Source organism: Macaca nemestrina, chromosome 18, assembly GCF_043159975.1.
Source record: "Macaca nemestrina isolate mMacNem1 chromosome 18, mMacNem.hap1, whole genome shotgun sequence".
NCBI lineage: Eukaryota > Metazoa > Chordata > Mammalia > Primates > Cercopithecidae > Macaca > Macaca nemestrina.
In genome coordinates, this window is record NC_092142.1 from 5,113,862 (window position 1) to 5,137,443 (window position 23,582).

General features: G+C 54.1%; 2 protein-coding genes across 17 annotated transcripts in view; one reads left to right on the forward strand and one right to left on the reverse strand.

Moving 5' to 3' along the window:
• Positions 1–262: 262 nt before the first annotated feature.
• Positions 263–4,235, forward strand: LOC105467836 (nudix hydrolase 16 like 1). 2 transcript variants are annotated; one of them, XM_011717577.3, is made up of 3 exons: positions 263–2,330; positions 2,423–2,683; positions 3,389–4,235. In XM_011717577.3, exons 1-3 carry the CDS (start codon positions 2,136–2,138, stop codon positions 3,608–3,610), a joined length of 678 nt encoding a protein of 225 aa, XP_011715879.1. In that variant the 5' UTR covers positions 263–2,135; the 3' UTR covers positions 3,611–4,235. The 2 variants fall into 2 exon arrangements, with proteins under 2 accessions (XP_011715879.1, XP_011715880.2); XM_011717578.3 differs by having other exon boundaries at positions 2,138–2,330; positions 2,423–2,753.
• Positions 4,236–4,321: 86 nt separating this feature from the next.
• LOC105467832 (ankyrin repeat and sterile alpha motif domain containing 3) overlaps positions 4,322–23,582 on the reverse strand; it is a 53,868-nt gene continuing 34,607 nt past the window's right edge. For 8 of the 15 annotated variants that reach the window (XM_071084053.1, XM_071084055.1, XM_071084050.1 and 5 more), the window contains 9 exons: positions 21,706–21,841; positions 12,579–12,737; positions 10,400–10,540; positions 9,726–9,835; positions 9,308–9,472; positions 7,423–7,547; positions 7,170–7,311; positions 6,811–6,983; positions 4,322–6,448 (listed from right to left, as the gene is read on the reverse strand). In XM_071084053.1, the coding sequence (XP_070940154.1) occupies positions 6,007–6,448; positions 6,811–6,983; positions 7,170–7,311; positions 7,423–7,547; positions 9,308–9,472; positions 9,726–9,835; positions 10,400–10,540; positions 12,579–12,737; positions 21,706–21,841 (1,593 nt within the window). In that variant the 3' untranslated portion in view covers positions 4,322–6,006. The remainder of the gene's footprint in view (positions 6,449–6,810; positions 6,984–7,169; positions 7,312–7,422; positions 7,548–9,307; positions 9,473–9,725; positions 9,836–10,399; positions 10,541–12,578; positions 12,738–21,705; positions 21,842–23,582) is intronic. The other 7 variants (XM_011717569.3, XM_011717568.3, XM_071084060.1 and 4 more) reach the window with 5 other exon arrangements.

The window sequence follows — 23,582 nt, forward strand, 5'->3', positions numbered from 1 at the left end:
AGGAGCTGGCCCTGGAAGAATGTTCCAGGTGGCAGGAGTGAGCCTGGTGTGTCCCCTGGGGACAGCTCCTGGCTGGAGTGAAGGCTGCTGGATAGATACTGAAGAGCTTGTAGGGGCTGCTGGAGTGTTTTTATAAGGGGGAGTCAGAGTTTTAAGAATAGGTTTCCAAGCAGAGGGGCAGTGCTAGAGCCCTGTGGCTGGTGTGTGGAGCCTGGACGGCGGGAGCAGGTCTAGCCACCCATGGTTGTGGGCTTGCAGGCTGGAGCCCAGCCCCAGGCCTCTGCACGGCCCCTGCTCCCCGGCCCAGGGAGTGGCCAGTGCCCCAGGGCACCCACCACACCACCGCCTACCACTCAGGGCCCCAACTCCTTTGGCGCAGATCAAGCTGCCACCATAGCCCTTCTTCGACTGAAGACTGTGAGGCTGGAGGGGAAGCCCATGTTCTGGCCCATCAGTGTCTGCCCTGAGAAGGCTGCCACCCATGGACCCTGCAGCTGCTCTGACACGCCTGGGTCTGGCCCCATCCCAGTGTGGGTAGAGGGGTGCCCAGGTGTCAGACGGGTGCTTGCATGGGCCAGATTGGCTCCCCATCTACCTCCCAACAGACACAGCACTTTTTTTCATGTCTGGTCTTGGGAAGGGGCTGGAGCAAGGGGAGCCTCCCCTGCCGTGCGCCGGCGTCCCACAGGCCCTGGGCACTGGCAGGGCTTGGCTGCCTAGGGGTGGGGGCCCTCTTTGGGTGGAAGGACCCTTCCCCTTGCTGCCCTCTCGCCTTCTGACATGGTCGCTCACCCTGGAATCTGGACTTCCCCTGCTGCCTGCAGCTGTCCCATGTGGCCGCTGTCCCATGTGGCCCCTGACCCACTGGTGGCCATAGGAGGAGACAGAGGTGCCCTCTCTGGGTTCTTATTCTCCACATCTGACACCACCATGGACCTAACAGGTGAGTTTCCAGTGCCCACCCTCTGCCTACCTCTCCTCCTGCTTGGCTCCACTCAAGGCAGCCTTCTCTGTGCCAGTGAGCTTGGCCTCACTGCACAGCTCTCCTGAGACTCTGCCCCAGCCCTGGGCACCCATGCTGTGAGTGCAGGCGGGTGGTTCATGTACTTAGCAAATCCATTCCCCCCGTGGGGAGGAAAGTGGCCTTGGGCCCTGTTGCTGGTGAGGTGAGCCTTGCCATCATGGAGTTCAGCGGACCTCGCGCTCTCGGCCTGTTTCTGATGTTTCTGAGCCTGAGACATCTCCAGGACAAACACAAGGTAAGTACCTCAGGCTCTTGTGGAATCGGGATCCTGTCTCTGTCACCAGCTGCTGGGTGTACTTAGGCAAGTTCTGTCCCTCTCTGAGCTCCAAGTTCCTCATCGTAAATTGGGGAAGCCCCTCTTCCCCCAACAGCACGGGGTGCCTGGCATGGAGGATGCTGGAAAGCTCCAGCCCCGGAATTTAAGTCACTTTCTGCTCAGCAAGCTGGGTCCACAGAGCCCCAGAGCTCCCAGTCGTCTGCCCTGACCCAGCGTGGACTCGGGGACTGGGGCGCTCAAGCCCTGCCTGGCCCTGCTTCCTGTGCTGTCCTGGATCGAGCCGGCCAGCAGGGTGGCTAGGTCGGGACTGCTGTCGTGCGTGGCAGGCGAAGGCCGTCGCCCTCCGGGCTCGGGTCCTGTGGCGCTGGCAGAGCAAGGCTCCGGGGCATTTCTGGCTTGTGTGGTCGTGCCAAGGGCGCCACTGCGGATGCACAGGGCCATGCGGGCCGGGTCCGCCTCCTGGGGAGAAACGGGTGAGCGCAAGGGGGATCGGCGCCATTGAGGGTGGAGAAACCGCAGGGATTTTCGGCTGTCTGCTTTGGGGCGCCAAGGAAGATGTTCGTCGCCCACAGTGTGAACCTTGAGCCACCACGGCACCGACCAGTCGACTGGGCGATCCCGTCGGAGGCGGGGCCGCCGCCCGGGGTGTGCGACTATTGGGTGACGGCTGACGCTCACCGCCTCCCTTTGCACACCGCTCGCTGCACCTCTCGACGACGCGCCGCGGCGCTGCGAGGGGCTCGGTCCGGGGTGCGCCGGCGATTGGCGGGGGAACGGGACCCGGGGGTGCGGCCGCCCGCGGATTGGTGAGGCGCGGCGGGGGCGGGCTCGCGCATGCTCTTAAGTGGCAGCGACGGGGACGGGGTCAGTGCCAAGATGTCGACGGCGGCGGTTCCAGAGCTGAAGCAGATCAGCCGGGTGGAGGCGATGCGCCTGGGGCCGGGCTGGAGCCACTCGTGCCACGCCATGCTGTACGCCGCCAACCCTGGGCAGCTCTTCGGCCGCATCCCCATGCGCTTCTCGGTGCTGGTGAGGACGGGAGCGGGAGCGGGAGCGGGCGCGGGCGGGCCGGGGCGGGGGCGTCCGACGATCCCCCGGCTTTGACCCGCGCTCCCTTGCAGATGCAGATGCGTTTCGATGGGCTGCTGGGCTTCCCCGGGGGCTTCGTGGACCGGCGCTTCTGGTCGCTGGAGGACGGCCTGAACCGGGTGCTGGGCCTGGGCCTGGGCTGCCTGCGCCTCACCGAGGCCGACTACCTGAGCTCGCACCTGACCGAGGGCCCCCACCGCGTCGTGGCGCACCTGTACGCACGGCAGCTGACGCTGGAGCAGCTGCACGCCGTGGAGATCAGCGCGGTGCACTCGCGCGACCACGGCCTGGAGGTGGGGCCGCCGCCCGGGCCCCGCCCCCCGCCCCGGGGTTTGGCTCTGGCCCCGTGGAAGGCACCGATGGGTAACACGTCTCCTGAGGGTCCCCTGGCCGGGCTGGGTCGGGTGTCGCTGTCTCCAGCAATGGGGTGGGGAGAGGGGGCTGGGGGGCCGGGAGAGGAGGGGCGGTGGTGGGGGCCGGGGCTGGGGCTCCCTCAGGGCTGTGTTACATCCGCCTTGCTGCTGCCATTGCCAATCCTGGGAGTGGGGAGTGGGATCGGTGGGGAGGAAGGGATGGGGGAGGAGCGGGGCTTGCTTGGGGAGTTGGGAAACTTGAGCACAGCGGGGGTCGTAAAACTTGGAAACCTCATGGGGGGGCGTGAAGGCTCTTGGTATTTGTGTTTTGTGGTCTGGAAGGGTTGGACTCCAGGTGTTCAGGCTTCGTTGGGTGGACGGGAAGCATGGGGTGTGGACCCCGGGTGGTGGTCTAGGTACGAGGGGGAAGTGCATGGGGTCAGCCTCCACACTTGCTTGGGGAGGAGGGGGCTGCACTGCTCCAAGGGAGCTGGTTGGCTTCTGCCAGGTCCTGCCTGGGTCTCCCATTAAGTCCTTGGCAAAGCTGGCTGCTCATACCCTGGCCTCCTAGCTTCCAGGCCCCTCCTGCCGGGGGTGCCATTGCGTGGCAGGCCTGGCCCCAACCCCTACCTCCTGTCTGCACAGGTGCTGGGCCTCGTGCGGGTCCCGCTGTACACCCAGAAGGACCGAGTCGGAGGCTTCCCCAACTTCCTGAGCAACGCCTTTGTGAGCACGGCTAAGTGCCAGCTCCTCTTTGCCCTCAAGGTGCTCAACATGATGCCTGAGGAGAAGCTGGCTGAGGCCTTGGCTGCGGCCACCGAGAAGCAGAAGAAGGCCCTGGAGAAGTTGCTCCCAGCCTCGTCCTGAGGGCTGCCTGGGCTGCTGGCACCCTCCCCTGGGCCGGAAGACTGGGAATTCCTGCCAAGTGTGGCTTCTAGAGTGTGTGTGTGTACCCCACTTCTGACTGCCTAGGGCAAAGGGGCATCCTGTCATCTCCACTGTCCCAAGCAGTCACTAGGTGGTGGCCAGGCCAGCTGGGACCCAGCCCATCCTCTCAGGCAGAGCAGGGTGGTCTGGGCACGCTGGGCCTGCCTCTCCAGCCTCCCAGGCTCAGACCCTCCTGTGTGTGTGTGTCTCATCCCGGCTGGTGGAGGCCCACAGGGACTGCACACAGCTCCAGGGCCACTCGGAAGACAGGATGTGTGGGTGCAGAATGCCTCGTCTAGGTCAGCATTCCTGCCTCCTTCCTGAGCCAGCTCAGAGCCTGGGGGAGAGCCAACTTGGGGTAGGAAGTTAATACTGTTAATTTGGGTGGTTGTTGGATTTACTTTGCTAGATTTTCTCTTTCACCACGTGTGAACTGTGGGTGAGGTTTCAAAGTAGCTTCACCCCACGTGGCTTGGTTCCCAGGGACAGTCAGGGCCTCGGGGGCCCAGCTATGTACGACGAAGCTGTCGAAGGAGAAGACAATAAAGTCACTCCTCAGCTGCTCTGTGTTTCTCAGCTACTCTGTGTGTTTCGGTTCTGGATGGAGCCAGCTCAGGCCTCCTGCCCTAGGGGGAGGGAGGAGCCGCCCCAGCCAGAGGCATGTTTGTCCCCAGTGCTGACTGGGGGCACTCCCAGCATAAGCGCTGTGCCCATCAGCCAGGTTGGGGTATCTGGGCTGAGACCTTCAGGGAAGGCTCCCCTTCCTGATCCTGATGGCCCTGGCTGCACCTGAGCTGACCTGCTTTGCAAACCCGCCCTACACCACCACCATCTGCAAGCAGCTCCATGGGCTGGTGTAGCAGTGCAGGCTTACTATGCAGAAGGACAGCAGCAGAGCCATCCCTCGTGGTCTCCTACAGCCTCACATCTGGAAAGACTCCAGTGGCATCGTCAGAAAATGTTCACAGCCCATGCCTGGCCTGGTGAGGGAGGTGGTGTTCCCAGCACTATCTCAGCGCTCGGTGTGAGGGCAACATGTCCGGGGAGGCCCTGTCCTATGGCGGGCTGGGGATATTCTTGGCTCTCGAAGCCTTGTCTTGAGTCACGTGGGCTCCAGGAGCAAAGGCGCTCCCGAGCAGCAGGGGACACCCGCCGAGCAAAGGCGCTCCCGAGCAGCAGGGGACAGGGCAGTCACGGTTGCTGCACTGGCCAGGGCCTCATGTCATGTGACCAGAACTGAGCCCTTCACTAGCTGTTCAATTTTATTTTCCAACAAATGGCATTTTCCAGGCGCCCCAGTCCTCACCCCTAAGGTCACACCTCAGTTGGCACCTGTGTGTGTGTATGGATATACTTTTCCCCCAGGGCCCTGCCTGGTCTGGGCCAGGGCAGCCCATGAACTCTGGGCCTCACCACCAGGTTCTGGGTGAGACCCTTGTCCCGCCTCAGTGCTGGCCCGAGGTGCTCGGCCAGGGCCGCAGCCCCTGTCTTGCCTCTGTCTGCCGGCTGCTCCCGGGGCCTGATCCTCTGGCCCCCACTGGGCCTGGGCTGCACGTGGCAGCTGCCTGCTTACTGTCCTCTTCACTCCCTGGCACACAGCTTCAGGGTGGACCAATCACCCAACGTCAGATTCTGAAAGAAAAAGCCCTGGTAAGAAGAGAGGGGGACAGGTGGGTGCGTACGCACACCTGCAGCTGCCCAGACAGGCCCTGCTGCTCCCGCCACGTGGGATGCAGGCTGGCAGACACTCACCGGCCCGCGGGCTAGGGCTCCCGCCACTTCTTCCCGTTCAGCACCTGCAGCTTCTCCAGGCTCTGGGTCACTGAGCACAGTGCTTGCCCTGAGGAACGATGACCTTGAGCCTCTCCCTCCCAGGCTTGGTAGAACTGGGTAGTGCTGCCCAGGGCTCTGAGCTGCAGGATGTGACCTGCCCCTCAGCCGTCATGGCCCCAGCCCCGAGGTCAGCCTTGGGGTAGAGGGACTCAAACTTGCTTTCCCTGGAAAGGGGTCCCTCTGCCTCCCTTGGAAACAAGGAGCTCTTAGTCTTCAGCAAAGTCTGGTCCCCGGAGACTCACCCATCTCGTGGACACGGTCCTCCAGGGCTCCCGAGAGCTCGGGGAGGCTCATGGCCTGCAGGGACACTTGCCAGTCCTTGGCGTCTGTGGTGCAGGATGGAGTTAGCTGTGGGTCTGTGTCCCCACAGGCCCTGCTTTATTCTGAGCCCATGCAACCAGGAGAAGCTGCTTGGATCAGAGCCTCCCCACCCGCCTGGCAGTGTCGAAGCGACCTCCTAGGGCCAAGGCTGGGGAGCCCTGTTGTGCCCTTCCTCCCACGGGCTAAGCAAACACTACGAGGCCCGGGTCAGCCCAAGAGAAGACAAAGCTGTGCCGGTGGGGACCCGGGTCTGGGCCCTGGCTGGAGGCTGCAGAAGTCACTGGCGGTCTCAGCACAGCACAGGCAGCCATGGCACAACGCCCCCCACCCCTGGGGTAGGCGGTTTTCCCGTCACAGGTGAGGAAGTGGGCTTGGGTGCCCAGGGCCCCCTCTCCTTGGACTCTGGGATCATGTGCACACAGGGACCTGGAGAGTGGCTGCCGGCCAGAGAACCAGGCCAAACCCGCCGAGTCAAACCCCGCTTCAGGGCTCCCCGCTTTCTCCTCTGCCCAGTGCGGAGTCAGGCCGCTGCTCTTACCAGCTGCGGGGAGGCCTGGGCCCAGGGTGGCTGCACCAGGGGGATGGTCCCGCCTCACTCGGGATGACAGCTCAGCTTGACAGGCTCTACCAGACACAGGAACAAGTGCTGGTGAGGGCAGAGGCCTGGCCGTCGCAGAGCTCCCACCTCAGACCTTCAAGGGGAGGGAGGGACTCTGCCCTGTCCCTGCAGCTGGCCTTCGTGAGCTGGCCCAGTGCCCCATGAAGCTGTGCTAAAGAGCAGGAGGGAGAGCGGTGCAGATTCCCGACCCCGACTGCTGCCTGGCTCTGCCCGCAGGAAGGAAGGGCCTGGATGAAATGGGGGGGTGGCTCCAGGCGCTGAAATCCACCTCTCAGTTACAAAATCAGGAGGAAAAGATGTCTGGGGGCCCAGGGGCCAGGCGGCTGACCACTGGAGACCCAGCCCAGGCCAGCTCAGAGCCACTCACCGCAACTGGTCCAGGACAAGGGCAGCGTCCCGGGCCAGGGCCCACGTCTCCTGCAGGTGGGCCTGGAGGTCCTCGCGGGCACGGTCCTGCTCCAGCAGGCAGCTCTCCACCACGGCACGCAGCTCCTGCTCCTGGCACACCTGGCCCCGCATGGCCTCTACCTCCTCGCAGCGCTGCAGGGGAGCGGGAGGCTGGGAGGTAGCCGGGCAAGCCAAACCCCTGGCCATAGCCCTGTCCTCTGCGGCCTCTCCCCTTGCATCCACCTGACCCCTCCACACAGCGCCCACCTTTATCTGTCAGAGATGGGGCCAACTCAGGGCTGTCGCCCTGCCCCCCATCCCCCACCCACAGCCACTCACCTTGTGCAGCTGGATGGCGAGCTCCTGCATCTCAGCCTCCAGCCGGTCGGCGTAGGCCAGCTCCAGGGCGTCCCCGGGCAGACGGGCACTGCTGTGCCAGCGGGCAATGGCGGATGTCATTTTCCTCTTGGGCCCAAACAGCCTGCAGGGGGAACATGACCAGGACGTGCCTCAGCCTCCCAGGAGCGCTTTACATGAGCAGGAGTTCGCCCCAACCCCAGGCTGAGGGCCAGAGCAGCCCTTCTGGACGCACGTGATGCCGATTTCCTTCAGGTCACTCTCAGTGAGGGTCAGAAAGATGCGGAGGTCCACGTCCTGCTCCTCAAACACCTGCAGGTACTTCAGACACCCGATCTGCTCCAGCAGTGTGGCCAGGTCCTGGCAGGCACAGGGGACGGGTTGGGGGAGGTAGTGGCCGACGACAAAGCAGAGCCATTTTCCTCCGCTTGGAGCCCCACTGCTTCCCCAGGCTTAGCACCAAGACCGGGCCTGTGTGTAGCCCCCAGGCTGTCCCTTCCTACTCTGGTGCCTCAGGCAGGGCAGGACGTAGCAGGCAGGTAAGTCCTCACACTATGGTTGGCCACCTGGGGACACTGTATGTTCATCACGAGAAACTGGCCACCTCCTGCCTCACGTGCTGAGTTCTGTGAAGGGGCGATGGAGCTGCTGATCCGGACAATGCTTTGTACACAGAGAGCGCTGTTCTCTAATTCTAGTCTCCGTGTCCGACGTTCTGATTTCCACTTGTCTAAGCGCAGCTGTTCTCCGAGTTTACCTGCCTGGAGTTCACCGAGCGCCCTGGATGTAAGATCCGTGTTTCTGATCCACCTGAGATGGTCAGGCTGTGTCCTACCCGTTGTTTCTGCTTTTCTCTTCTTCTGCAATGCCACTGTGTGGACGCTGTCAGTGTGCTTCAGGGGGTCACGGGTTTCTGTTCATTTTTTTCACTCTTTCTTTCTGTTCCTCAAGCGAGATGATCTCAGGTGACCTGTGTTCACAAGTTTTCTGTTTCTTCTGCCTGCTCAATTCTGCTGTGAGCCCGTCTAGTGATATTTTCATTTTAGTTTACTTTTCAACTCCAGAAATCCTACTTTTGAGAGTTTATTGCTTTTAATGGAGAAACGAATGTTACTCTGCCATTTGCCTCAAGCTGTTTTCTGAAAGAAACATACTTAGGACACTACCCTGACCAGACTCCACTCAGTGTGTGTTGAAGGGACCGAGGTGTGCGCCTGTTCACTGAGCCGGGGGCTGCAGGGAGAAGCCGGCATAGCAAGGCTCTAGTGAACAGCACAGCCGGTGCTTTAACAAATAACCAGCCAGGCCGGGCGTGGCGGCTCATGCATGTAATCCCAGCACTTTGAGAGGCCAAGGCAGGCAGATCACAAGGTCAGGAGCCTGTGACCAGCCTGGCCAACACAGTGAAACCCCATCTCTACTAAAAATACAAAAAATTAGCCGGACATGGTGACACGTGCCTGTAATCCCAGCTACTTGGGAGGCTGAGGCAGGAGAATCACTTGAACCCGGGAGGCGGAGGTTGTAGTGAGCCGAGATCGCGCCACTGCACTGCAGCCCAATGACAGTGCGAGACTCCATCTCAAAGAAAAAAAAACAACCCACCAGAGCTTCCCTCTGCCTCTCTTCTCCGTGTCTCTTCTGACTGCACAGGGTAGCAGAACTCAGCAGACACAGGTGAGACAGCTGAGCTGAGAGTCACACCTGTCATCCCTAAGGTAATGCATGGTCACAGGGACCACAGCAAGGATGAGGATGGTGGCAGCTGTAACCATCACCAAGCACACACCGTGTGTGGTCCCTGTCTCTGCTTCAGCGGCATCCCGTCAGACTCCCGCAGGCAGCTCTGTGGTCAGGTGTGTTTCTTCTCCCCAGGCTCAGGGGAGCCAGCTCCAGTGTGGGAAGCAGGGAGACAGGTCCTTGGAACACAGCAGAAGCCGTGCAGCTGGGCCGTCAGCCACGGAGCCGGCCGTGAGCCTGCAGAGCCTACCAGGCCATGGGGACGCCACGGCCATTCCGTTCTCCAAGCAGCCTGGCACGTTACATACACAACACATGCCTCATAAGTCACAAAAAGTGCCGTCTCTGAGTGTAACCTCCAGTTTCACAAGCGGTCTTACCTGCGGTCCTGAGTAGGGGGCCCTCTGAGTCTGGGGGCTGGACTCAAGGGGAAAGTCTTCCCTGTCAGTCCCAGTGCGGGGAGGCCACTGGCTGTCAGGATTCTTGGTCTTCACGTAACTTTTAGCTTGTTTGCGAGCTGAGCTTTTACAGGCGTGGTCCGAGTCCTGCGGTGAGAGCCATGTATCTGAAGGAGCGCACGGACTGACTGGAGAGCCTTGGTGAACCCCCACCCGCCACACAGGGGCTTCCAGTGCATTCGCTGTCGTCTGAGAAGCCAGGCCCTGGACACAGCACGTCCCAGCGCGGCACACACGTGTAGCACGTGCTTGCTACGGACGTTCTCATCTTAAAGTAACTGGGGGATGTTAGGCATCCCAGCCAGGGACCGGCTATGGGAGAACGAGGAAGAATCCGCACCTCATTGCTCTCCACAGAAGCTTCGCTGCTGAGCCCCTGGGCTCTGGCCAGGCCCTCGCTGCTGCTGCTGCTCTGGACAGGCTCCAGGTTGGCACAGAAAGCATGTTCCTCTGAGGGCGGAAAGACAGGGTGTCCGCCTGCAGGCCTCACCGCAGTGCTGTGCATGGGCGTGCCCCGGGCTGAGCCACCTCCACCAGGGCACTCCTTGGGGCCTGCCGCGGTTGCTTCCTTATGTTTCAAGCTTCCTGCCTGATCTAAACCCTCCCCTCTATACAGACGAGCAGGGCTTGTTTTTTGTTCACTGATAAATCCCAAGCACCCAGGGCAGGGCTTGGCGTACGGCGGGCACTATGTGAGCAGCTGCTGCACGGAGGTGCAGTTATAACAGGACATTCCTATTGGAGCCTGTCCGGAAAGCCTCAGGGCGCTCCCAAGCAAGCAGCTAAACCTGTTGGTGTGGAGTGGCTCCCCCAAGCTGCACGGGGACGCTGGCACAGAAGCTTCTCCCATTCCTCTCAAGAACCAGGGCTGCCCACGCCTCCCCTGTGCCTGTCCTCTGCTGGATGGCTGGGCTGTGTCCCAGCACCAAGCCCAGTGGGTAAGTGGGGACGGGCACACAGGAGCTCCAGGACCTGCCTGAGCCGCGGGCTGGACAGGGGTGGGGGTGCACATACCCCGGCTGCTGCTGCTGCTGCTGCTCTCCACGTCCCGCTCGTTGATGGGGGAGGTGACGTCCCGGCAGCAGAGGCCCTCTTCTTCCAGGGCGTTCTCACCACTGCTGCTGAAGGTGACATAGCCCCGGGGAGGAGCCTGCTCTGTGTACAGAATAGAGCCCATAAGCCCAGAGAACTCCAAAGTGAAGCCAATCCTGGTTCCAGATGCCCCCACCGCCTCAGAGGCCAAGGCCCCGGATGGAGGCAGGCGACTTCCCGCTCATGACCTCACCTACTTGCCCCTGCGACCTGGCATGGCTCTATCTGTGGTGTGTGGGTGGAGAAGTCACTCTGAGGGTCAGTGAGTGGCCCACACAAGTGCATGGTGGGCCAGGGCTGACAGCCAGGTCAAGCCTGGGCCCTCTCCTTTGTACCGAGCAATCTCTTTTTCAAAGGGAAAACGTAGGAAATGGTAAGCTGTATTTACAGATGCCTGACCAGAGAAAACTATACCACTAGTGTTCCTTTTAGCAGTAGGTATCGAATGACCTCACAAAGACACCCGTCAACCAGGTGTCTTTATGTCCCTATGACCTTTAACCATAGGCTCTTAGCGGGCTCCTCGGGTCAGTCAACCCCAGCGAAAAAGAGATCTGGCTGAGCAGGAAGGAAAAAGGCCTTGGGCTAAAAATTAACGGCAATAATATGATATTACCTAACTCTACCTTCCTCTAAAACCAAGCAGAAAAAGGGGCATGAGGCCGGGGGCGGTGGCTCAAGCCTGTAATCCCAGCACTTTGGGAGGCCGAGACGGGCGGATCATGAGGTCAGGAGATGGAGACCATCCTGGCTAACACGGTGAAACCCCGTCTCTACTAAAAACTACAAAAAACTAGCTGGGCGAGGTGGCGGGCGCCTGTAGTCCCAGCTACTCAGGAGGCTGAGGGAGGAGAATGGCGTAAACCCGGGAGACAGAGCTTGCAGTGAGCTGAGATCCGGCCACTGCGCTCCAGCCTGGGCGACAGAGCGAGACTCCGTCTCAAAAATAAAAAAAAAAAGGGGGGGCATGCATACCAGGCAATTTCACTCCAGTTTTGCCCCTTTATTTATATAAAAACACTGACTTGACCAGGCACGGTGGCACACGTCTGTAATCTCAGCTACTCAGGAGGCTGAGACAGGAGGATCGCTTGAGCTCAGGAATTGGAGCCTGCAGTGAGCTATGATCGTGCCACTGCACCACAGCCTGGGCTACAGTGAAACCCTGTCTCAAAAAAGAACCCAAAGGACTGGTTGGTGGGACCATGGGGAACTAACTTACTTCTTTACATATTTTCCTAGTTATGGAGAAGTTTTTATAATCAACACGTGCTATTTATCATTGCCCCCTAAACTTTGAGTCAGGGTCTTGCTCTGTTATATAGACTGGAATGCAATGGCACCATCATGGCTCACTACAGCTTTGACCTCCTGGGTTCAAACAATCCTTCCACCTCAGCTTCTCATGTAGCTGGGGCTAGGGCTACAGGCATGGGGATGATATCTAGCTAATTTTCAAAAATTTTTGTAGACATAGGGTCTTGCTACATTGCCCAGGCTGGTCTCACAACTCCTGGGCCCAAGCAGTCTTCCTGCCTCGGCCTCCCAGAGTGCTGGGATTACAGGTATGAGCCACTGCACCTGGCCCCCCAGGTTTTTTTTTTCGGTTTTTTTTTTTTTTAGACAGTCTTGCACTGTTGCCAGGTTGGAGTGCAGTGGTGTGATCTTGACTCACTGCAACCTCCGCCTCCTGGGTTCAAGCGATTCTCTTGCCTCAGCCTCCTGAGTAGCTGGGATTATAGATGCCTGCCACCATGCCCAGCTACATGTTTGTAGAGACAGGGTTTCACCTATATGATGAATGAAATCTGAGTGGGCTACATTTCTGCTGCAGGAGAGAAAGTTCTATTCCTAAATTTAGCCAATGAAAAGGAAACTCAAGGAGATTAAGCAAAAAAGAAGAGCTAGTCCGTGACCAGTGCATTTCCATCAGTGGACTCAATCCTGAGTCTCCCTGAGCATGAAAGCTGGGCCACCTGTCCCGCTGCCACCTAAGGTCCAGCGACCCATGTTTCAGGAGCCTAAGAGCTATTCCATCCTGGCCAACACAGAATCTTGGTATGCAGAGAGAAAGAGCCCTCGGGAAACGCGGGCCACTCACCATAGCGAGGCCGTGGGGCTCTGCCGCCCAGGCCAATGCCTGTGATCCTGGCCAGGGCTCGCGGTCCCTCGTGGATGCTGACACCCTTCTTCCGGCACGGCCTCTGTCTCTGAGGAGCAGGGCAGGACTCGTCAGAGGAGCTCAGATCTTCGTACTTTTCTGTGGTCAAACACCAGGATTAAGATAGTCTGTTCAGTGATGGACTCATTTACTAATCCTTATGGCAAACTGAAAGAAAGTAACTGTCGCCGGTTTTGTTAAATTAAGGAGAAGGGTATCTACCAGCGCATCACTTTTGAGAAATGCCCTAACAGGCCGGGGCGCTGCTCCAATGGGCCACAGGGAGCTGCAAAGTTAGTGAGGATCGGAAGTTTCATTTTTCTTGAGACACAGTCTCTGTCCCCCGAGCTGAAGTGTAATGGCATGATCCTGGCTCACTCACTGCAACCTCCGCCTCCTGGGTTCAAGAGATTCTCATGTCTCACCCTCCCAAGTAGCTGGGATTACAGGTGCGTGACACCATGCCCAGCTTTTTCTTTTTCTTTTTCTTTAAGCAGAGACAGGCTTTTGCCATGTTGGCCAGGCTGGTCTCCAACTCCTGACCTCAGGTGATCTGCCTGCCTCGGCCTCCCAAAGTGCTGGGATTACAGGCGTGAGCCACCACGCCTGGCTAGGAGTTTCATTCTTATCTCTGTCGAGGTTTGTAAAATTGTTCATAAGCCTGTATTGTTCATAATCAGAAATTTTGTTCTAATTTGAATAAATAAAATTCATCTCTTCATTAAAATATATGGTAATATCAGTCACAACTTCTTTTTCCTGATCCCTTCCTTTGGAAGCAACTTTTTTTTTTTTTTTGAGATGGAGTTTTACTCTTGTTGCCCAGGCTAGAACTTCTGCCTCCTGGGTTCAAGTGATTCTCCTGTCTCAGCCTCCCGAGTAGCTGGGATTACAGCCATGCACCACCATACCCAGCTAATTTTTGTACTTTAGTAGAGATGGGGTTTTATCATATTAGTCAGGCTGGTCTCGAACTCCTGACCTCAGGTGATCCACCCACCTCAGCCTCCCAAAGTGATTACAGGCGTAAACCACTGTGCCTGGCTGCAAACAACTTATTAAGGAATTCTGTTTTTTCTTTTTTTCTTTATTTTTTTGAGATGAAGTCTCGCTCCATCGCCCAGGCTGGAGTGCAATGGCACGATCAAGGCTCACTACAAGCTCCACCTCCCGGGTTCACACCATTCTCCTGCCTCAGGCTCCTGAGTAGCTGCGACTACAGGCGCCCGACACCATGCCCAGCTAGTTTTGTTTTTGTATTTTTAGTAAAGATGGAGTTTCACCATGTTAGCCAGGCTGGTCTTGATCTCCTGACCTTGTGATCCACCCGCGTTGGCTTCCCCAAGTGCTGGGATCACAGGCATGAGCTACTGTGCCCGGCCGCAATTCTGTATTTTCTAAAGCATGGCATGTGTTTGGTATGATTATAAAGTGTTTCAAATCACTGCCCAGTCTGAGCTTTCTGAGCTCAACCCAGAGCTTTTACTATTTTGTAGCTTTTCAGTTTTTCATATTTGACTTGTATAAGGCTCTGATCCGATTCTACTTTTACCAGATACGTGAGTTGGATGCAGGAGGAAATCATGAGATCTCCTTGTGGAGCTGGTAAGCTGGGACGGAAATGAAGGCAGAGGTCCCCTGCGTTACCATTTTACCACCTGAGCTGTGTTTACTATGAAACAATCCCAACACCAGGGAAGGAGCTGGGCTGGGGCTGAGCCTGACCCTGAGAAAGGAGCTGCTCACTCAGGTGCAAACTGACAGGATAATTCAGGGCAGGCCAGCAAAGAGGGAGAGCTCAGGCCCTGAACGTGGGCCACTCTGTCCTTCCCCATGAAGAGGCTCACGCCCTGGCGACTGAGCTAGCTATGTGGACACACACCCCCTCACACTCAAATGTCTACAGCACCCCAGGGAGACTGTGCTTCCATCCAAGCTAAAGGGGAGGGAGCTGTAAGACAAATGCACAAAGGTGGCAATAAGCAAGGGAACGGCAGCTGCGTGAATCTCAGCACCCAACACACCCTCAGAGCGGCTTAAGAATTACAGGCAGATGGAAACCACAAAAAAGCCAGAGCTGCAATCCTCCTATCAAAGTGGAAATCAGGGCAAAACGCATTAAATATGACACAGAAGGACTTTTTTTTTTTTTTTTTTTTTGAGACAGAGTTTCCCTCTATACCCAGGCTGGAGTGCAGTGGCACAATCTCGGCTCATTGTAACCGCCTCCCGGGTTCAAATGATTCTCCTGCCTCAGTCTCCCAAGTAGCTGGCATTACAGGTATGTGCCACCATGCCTGGCTAATTTTTGCATTTCGAGTAGAGACACGGTTTCACCATGTGGGCTGGGCTGGTCTCGAACTCCTGACCTCAGGTGATCTGCCCGTCTTGGCCTCCCAAAGTGCTGGGATTACAGGCATGAGCCATGCCCAGCTAGAAGGACATTTCTAATACTGAAAGCCGTAATTCACAGTGAATCTATAACAAGTTATGAAAATCTGTCACCAAAAATGCACCAACTTCCTTCATAAATCAGAAACACACTAATAGGTAATTTTGTAGAAAATGAACTAAAAGTACATAATCCTAAATAAGATACTCACAGATACGCTAAATTGTATACACAGAAAATAGAGAATACAACTTCTTCTCAAGCAAAACACAGAACGTTAAAAAATATTGATCAGGGCCGGGCGCGGTGGCTCAAGCCTGTAATCCCAGCACTTTGGGAGGCCGAGATGGGCGGATCACGAGGTCAGGAGATCGAGACCATCCTGGCTAACACGGTGAAACCCCGTCTCTACTAAAAACTACAAAAAAAAAATTAGCCGGGCGAGGTGGCGGGCGCCTGTAGTCCCAGCTACTCAGGAGGCTGAGGCAGGAGAATGGCGTGAACCCGGGTGGCGGAGCTTGCAGTGAGCTGAGATCCGGCCACTGCACTCCAGCCCAGGTGACAGAGCGAGACTCTGTCTCAAAAAAAAAAAAAAAAAAAAAAAAAATTGATCAGGGCTGGGCGCAGTGGCTCACGCCTGTAATCCCAGCACTTTGGGAGGCTGAGGTGGGCGGATCACTTGAGGTCAGGACTTCGAGACCAACCTGGCCAACATGGTGAAACGCTGTCCTACTAAAAATACAACAAAAAAAAAAATCAGCCAGGCGTGGTGGCAGACGCCTGTAATCCCAACTACTCGGGAGACTGAGGCAGGAGAGTCGCTTGAACCTGGGAGGTAGAGGTTGTGGTGAGCCGAAATTGCGCCTGGGCACTCAAGCCTGGGTGACAGAGTGAGACTACATCTGAAAAAATATATATCTATTGATCAGCAGGTGATAAATAAGATGACAAAGAAGTTCTGTCAAGGTAAGAATTATAAACACTACCTGATCAGACACACTAGAATAAAGGTGATCAGAATAATATGAGAAATTAATCACAAGATCAAAAAGGCCCTTCCACCAAGAAATTAACAAACAAAAACAACCACAAGACTTCTATTAGACAACTCATGGGTGAAGGAGAAAATATAAATAAAAATTATAGAATTTCTGAAAAATAATAAGGAAAGTATTAAATACAGAACCCCCAGAATACACTTAAAGCAGCAATCAGCAAAAATTCACAGCCTCTAACATTTAGCAACAAAAGGGAAACAATGAACATGAAAGAAATTTCCAACTCAAAAAACTAGAACAACAAAGTAAGCCAAAGAAAAATAAAAGCAGAAATTAAACCATCAGTAGGTCTCAATAATCAATCACAATCCGATGGGGTTTTCGTGTTTTTCCACTAAACAAAGTACTAGTATTTAACTTTAAAAGGAAAAAAGGAGCAAACACAAATATTCAAAATAAGAAGTGAGGCCGGGCGCAGTGGCTCACGCCTATAATCTCAGCACTGTGGGAGGCTGAGGCGGGAGGATCACTTGGGCCCAGGAGTTTGAGACCAGCCTGGGCAACATAGTGAGACACTGTCTCTATTTTTTTTAATATAAGAAATTTTTTAAAATACAAGAAATGAGATCCAGCAATTCCACTACTGGTTATTTATCCTAAAGAAAGAAAATCAGTATACCAAAGAGATGTCTACACCATCTTGTTATTGCAGCACTATTCACAGTAGCCTAGATAGAGAATCAACCGAGTCCATGAGTGGATGAATGAAGAAAGAAGGCTTTATATACACAATGGAATATTATTCAGACATAAAGAATGAAATCTGATCATTTGTGGCAACATGAATAAGCGTGGGAGAGACTATGTTCAGTAAAATAAACCAGACAGAAAAGAAAGACAAATGCCAGCCAGTGTGGTGACTCACACTTGTAATCCCAACACTCTGGGAGGCCAAGGTGAGAGGATCACTTGAGCCCAGGAGTTCCAAACGAGCCTGGTCAGTATAGCAAGACCCCATCTCTACAAAAAAAAAATTAGTCAGGTGTGGTGGTAGGTGCCTGCAGTCCCGGCTATTCAGGAGGCTGAGATGGGAGGATCACTTGAGCCTAGGAATTGGAGGCTACAGGAGCCAAGATTATGCCACCACACTCCAGCCTGGGTGACAGAACGAGACCCTGTCTCAAAAACCAACCAAACAAGACTACATGACTACATGATCTCACCCATTTACAGGATTTTTAAAAGCTCACATCAAGCATGTCGAGTAAAAGAGTGGATATCAGAGGTTGGGGGTGGGGAGGCAGTGGGAGAGACTGGTCAATAGGTATAAAATGACAGATCGAAGAAAGAAGTTCTGGTGTTCACAGCAGAGTGACTATACGCAACAACAGTGTATACCTCAGAACAGCTACTAGAAGACAGAAATGTTCTCACCTCAAAGAAATGATAAATATTTGAGGTGATAAACTAATTACCCTAATTTGATCATTACACAGTGTATACATGTATCAAAACATCACACACTGTACCCCATAAATATGGAGTTATTTTGTGTCAATTAAAAATGAGATAAATATTTTCCAGGTCAGGTGCAGTAGCTCATGCCTGTAGTCCCAGCACTTTGGGAGGCGGAGGCGGGTGGATTGCCTGAGTTCAGGACTCTTGAGACCAGCCTGGTCAACATGGCAAAACTACCTCTCTACAAAAAATACAAACGTAAGCTGGGCATGGTAGAGTGCACCTACAGTCCTAGCTACTCGTGGAGCTGAGGTGGAAGGATCGCTTTGCACCTGGGAGGCAGAGGTTGCAGTGGGTCGAGACTGGGTCACTGAACTCCAGGCTGGGTGACAAAGGAGACCCTGTCACAAAAAATAAATCAGTATTTTCCATGCTAAAAAAATAATAATAGGCCGGGCGCGGTGGCTCAAGCCTGTAATCCCAGCACTTTGGGAGGCCGAGGTGGGCGGATCACGACGTCAGGAGATCGAGACCATCCTGGCTAACACGGTGAAACCCCGTCTCTACTAAAAAATACAAAAAAACTAGCTGGGTGAGGTGGCGGGCGCCTGTAGTCCCAGCTGCTCGGGAGGCTGAGGCAGGAGAATGGTGTGAACCTGGGAGGCGGAGCTTGCAGTTAGCTGAGATCCGGCCACTGCACTCCAGCCTGGGCGACAGAGCGAGACTCCGTCTCAAAAAAAAAAAAATAATAATAATAATAATAATAGTAATAATAATAATAATAACAGGAGAAAATAACCACTGAAACGGAATATTTTATCTTGTTTTATTTTATCTATTTACTTTTTTTGAGATGGAGTCTCGCTTTGTCGCCAAGCTGGAGTGCAGTGGCGTGATTTTGGCTCACTGCAATCTCCGTCTCCTGGGTTCAAGTGATTCTCCTACCTCAGCCTCCAGAGTAGCTGGCGCACACCACCACACCGGCTTATTTTTGTATTTTTAGTGGAGATTGGGTTTCACCATGTTGGCCAGGCTGGTCTTGAACTCCTGACCTCAAGTGATCTGCCTGCCTCGGCCTCCCAAAGTGCTGAGATTACAGGCATGAGCCACTGCACCCAGCCTGAAACAGAATTTTTTTTTTTTGAGGCGGAGTTTCGCTCTTGTTGCCCAGGCTGGAGTGCAATGGCGCAATCCCAGCTCACCACAACCTCCGCCTCCCGGGTTCAAGCGATTCTCCTGCCTCAGCCTCCCGAGTAGCTGGCATTACAGGCGCGCACCACCACACCCAGCTAATTTTGTATTTTTAGTAGACAAGGGGTTTCTCCATGTTGAGCAGGCTGGTCTCGAACTCCCGACCTCAGGTGATCCACCCGCCTCGGCCTCCCAAAGTGCTGGGATTACAGGCGTGAGCCCCCACACCTGGCCCTGAAACAGAGTATTTTAAAAGGAGAAAAAAATTGGCCGGGGGCAGTAGCTCACGCCTATAATCCCAGCACTTTAGGAGGCCCAGGTGGGCAGACCACCTGAGGTCGGGAGTTTGAGACCAGCCTGGCCAACATGGAAACACCCCGTCTCTACTAAAAATACAAAATTATCTGGGCGTGATGGCACATGCCTGTAATCCCATCTACTCGGGGAGGCTGAGGCAGGAGAATCACTTGAACCCGGGAGGCGGAGGTTGTGGTGAGCCAAGATCAAGCCATTGCACTCCAGCCTGGGCAACAAGAGCGAAACTCCGCCTCAAAAAAAAAAAAAAAAGCCGGACGCAGTGGCTCACACCTGTAATCCCAGCACTATGGGAGGCCGAGGCAGGTGGATCACAAGATCAGGAGATCGAGACATCCTGGGTAACATGGCGAAACCCCGTCTCTACTAAAAATACAAAAAAATTAGGTGGGCGAGGTGGCGGGCGCCTGTAAGCCCAGCTACTCGGGAGGCTGAGGCAGGAGAATGGCGTGAACCCCGGAGGCGGAGCTTGCGCCACTGCACTCCAGCCTGGGTGACGGAATGAGACTCCATCTCAAAAAAAAAAAAAAAAAAAAAAAAAGAAAAAATATCTTGTAGACCTCTGCAAATAAAAAACTATTATCAAGGAACCACCTCACAGCAAGAGACCAGATGGTTTCATGGGAGGATTCTATCAAAACTTCTAAGACCACGTAGCACTAATGCTACATGTATTGTCCTACAACACAGAAAAGGAAGGAAAACTTCCAATTATTTTTATGAAGTATAACATTGATACCCATACCTGATAAAGATAGAACAAAAATAGAAAATTATAGGCCACACCGGGGGCGGTGGCTCACGCATGTAATCCCAGCACTGCTGAGGCAGGTGGATCACTAGAGGACAGGAGTTTGAGACCAGCCTGGCCAACATGGTGAAGCCCCATCTCTACTAAAAATACAAAAATTAGCTGGGGGTAGTGGTGCATGACTGTGATCCCAGCTACTTGGGAGGCTGAGGCAGGAGAATCGCTTGAACCCAGGAGGCAGAGGTTGCAGTGAGCTGAGATCTTGCCACTGCACTTCAGCCTGGGCAACACAGCAAGACTCCATTTCAAAAACAAAAAAAAAGAAGAAAGAAAACTATAGACCAATACCACTTATGACTAAGTATCCATTGAGAAATACTAAATATTAATAAACAGAATTCAAAAACACATTAAAATAATACAACATGTGTGATTTATGCCAAGAATGTAAAGTTGATTCGTTATTAGGAGGTTCATGAAGACAAGCTACCATATGAAAATTCACAGTCGTCTCCAAAGATATGGAAACAAAATTCAATAGTTACTCCAGTAAAACACCACTCAAGAATACAAGAACTGATGAATACTTTGTTAATATGGTAAAATAACATACGCCTTCGCTCTCACATAATGAGGCGTTTCCACTAAGATCAGGACGAAGGTGAGGAGGCGCACTGTCTCCACTATACTGAACAATGGGCTAGAGGTGTCAGCAACTAAACAAAGAACAATGCAATTCAACAAAGTCAGAGTCATAAGAATCAGCAGGTAGCAGTGTATTCATCGATACTTAAAGATTATATGTTAGTACACCTGTAAAGCCCTAAAGAATCAGTAACAAAACTAACCTGAACAATACAAGAATTCTGTAAGGTAGCAGAATATAAAATTAGTTTGCAGGGCCGGGCACAGTGGCTCACACCTGTAATCCCAGCACCGTGGAAGGCCGAGGCTGGTGGATCACCTGAGGTCACGAGTTCAAGACCAGCCTGACCAACATGGAGAAATCCCATCTCTACTAAAAATACAAAAAATTAGCCACGCATGGCGATGCACGCCTGTAATCCCAGCTACTTTGGAGGCTGAGGCAGGAGAATTGCTTGAACCTGGAAGGCGGAGGCTGCCGTGAGGCGAGATTGCACCACTGCACTCCAGCCTGAGCAACAAGAGCGAAACTCCCATCTCAAAAAAAAAAAAAAAGTTTGCAGAAATCCACTGCCTTCAAATGCACTGACAATATGCAGTTAAACGATATAATGACACCACTAAAGAACTTATTCACATATCCAACCACCACCTGTTCCCCAAAAACCTACTGAAATAAAAAATAAATAGCACTGAATAATACCCTGAGATTTGGGGGAAAAAAAGGGGTATAATGGTAGGGAAAATCCCATTACAATAGGAAAAAAGATGATCAAACAGGAACAAACTAGTCATATGCAAAATATAGATGAAGAAAAATTTAAAACCCTCCTGCAAGACCCAAAAGTACACTGGAACAAGAAGACATCCCTTATTCTTAGACAGGACAACTCAACACCACAAAGATATAGTTAATTTATACACTGTCACAATCTCAATAAAAGTATCAATGCTGTTTTTAAGGAGCTAGACAAGTTGATATTCAAGTTCATACAGAAAAATGAATAAGCCATAGCCCAGGAAACAGTGAAAACAGAAAACTAAGGGGGCCTGCCGCGACTCGGTAGTCAAGCATACTACAGAAAGCCTCTACAGTCACGACAGCCTGGTTTTGTGCCACTCTCCATCATAACCATCCTTCTCTCCTGTTAGAGCAGCGGCCTCAACCTTGACATGGAAGCAGCTGGGGGAGGCAAAGCCAAATCTCAGAGGAGAAGGTGGGAGCCGGGGAAGAGGGGGACATCTTTCTCTGCCAGGTCACCTGAAGCTGAAGACAACCAGAGACCCCAGCAGGGCACGGCTGGCAGGTGTGGGTACCTGGGCTCCGATAGAGGCTCTTGGGCAGAGAGGGCGAGTGAGTGTCCATCAAGGCCACAATCTTCATGTGTCCATACTGCTTGGCCAGCATCCGGGCTGTGGCTCCACTGTGGTCTCTCGCATCCACCTTGACTCCCTGCGAATGTCCGTGAAAGGGGGTTAGGAGCCTCTCCTTCAAAGTGCCTGCCCTTCCTGGGCTGCTGGCTGGGAAGAGAAGGGCATATGCTGGTTTCTGGCTGCCTCCCTGCACGGGAAACACCACATCTGCATGAGAAAAAGGCGGGCTTGTCTGCATCATAGCCACAAGTTTTGCTCTCACTCTCTTTTTAGTGACAAGCATGAGGGGGGCTAGGGTTGGGGAGTCATCTCCCAGCTGTGGCAGCTCTCGGCTTCCCACTGCTGCCCGCCACACTCATGACCTCCCTTGCAGGGGGCTGGCAGCCACCATGGGGAGAGCCCAGCCTTCACCTTCTGCGCCTGGGCTGTGTCCCACTCGCTTTGCGTGTCTTCACTCAAAGAAAGCTGGAGACAGCAGTTCACAATGAAAGCAGCCTTTTTAACCAGTCAGAATGAAAGCACCATCCTCTGAAGCAGAATTCATCACTTTGATCAAAAGCTCTATCATGTATTTACAGGTCTTGTGGTGCAGCAATTCCACTTCCATGACTCTAAGGAAATAACCCTAAATACAGAGAAAGCTTTAGTGTGCAAAGGCGTTTGGCACAGGCCGGGTACGGTGGTTCACACCTGTAATCCCAGCACTTTGGGAGGCCGAGGTGGGCAGATCACAAGGTCAGGAGATCGAAACTATCCTGGCCAACATGGTGAAACCCCTTCTACTAAAAATACAAAAAATTAACTGGTGTGGTGCTGAATGCCTAAAGTCCCAGCTACTCGGGAGGCTGAGGCAGGAGAATCGCTTGAACCCGGGAAGCAGACGGAGGTTGCAGTGAGCCGAGATCGTGCCACTGCACTGCTCCAGCCTGATGACAGAGTGAGACTCTGTCTCAAAAAAAAAAGTTTGGCATAACATATTCACAATAATGAAAACCTACCTAGAGACAACTTGAATGCTCAGGGGGACAAGGAGCCAGTTACGTTATTGCCATAGATGATGAGATTTACAAACGGCTGTATGATCAAGTTAAAAAAGGATCATGGCCAAGTGAGATGGCTCAGGCCTGTAATCCTAGTATTTGGGAGGCCAAGGCAGGTGGATCGCTCGAGCTCAGGAGTTGGAGAACAACCTGGGCAATACAGTGTGACCCCACCTCTACAAGAAAAAACAACAAACTATAATCAATACAGCATGTTTCTGGTGTTGCTCTATACCGTAACTGTCCTGCTCTCCTGTTAGTCCAGGCAGCGGGGGTAGGAAGGGAAGCCAGAGCCAAATCCCAGAGGAGGAGGTGGGACCCCAGAAACGGGGAGCATCTTTAATAAAAACGAGCAGGGTATGGCGGCACACGCCTGTGGTCCCAGCTACTCAGGAGGCTGAGGCAGGAGGATCCCTTAAGTCCCAGAGGTGGATGCTGCAGCGAGCTGAGATCGTGCCACTGCACTCCAGCCTGAGCAATAGGGCAAGACCTTGTCTCAAAAAAAAATAAAAAGGCTGGGCGCGGTGGCTCAAGCCTGTAATCCCAGCACTTTGGGAGGCCGAGACGGGTGGATCACGAGGCCAGGAGATCGAGACCATCCTGGCTAACACGGTGAAACCCCGTCTCTACTAAAAAATACAAAAAACTAGCCGGGCGCGGTGGCAGGCGCCTGTAGTCCCAACTACTCCGGAGGCTGAGGCAGGAGAATGGCGTGAACCCGGGAGGCGGAGCTTGCAGTGAGCTGAGATCCGGCCACTGCACTCCAGCCTGGACAGCAGA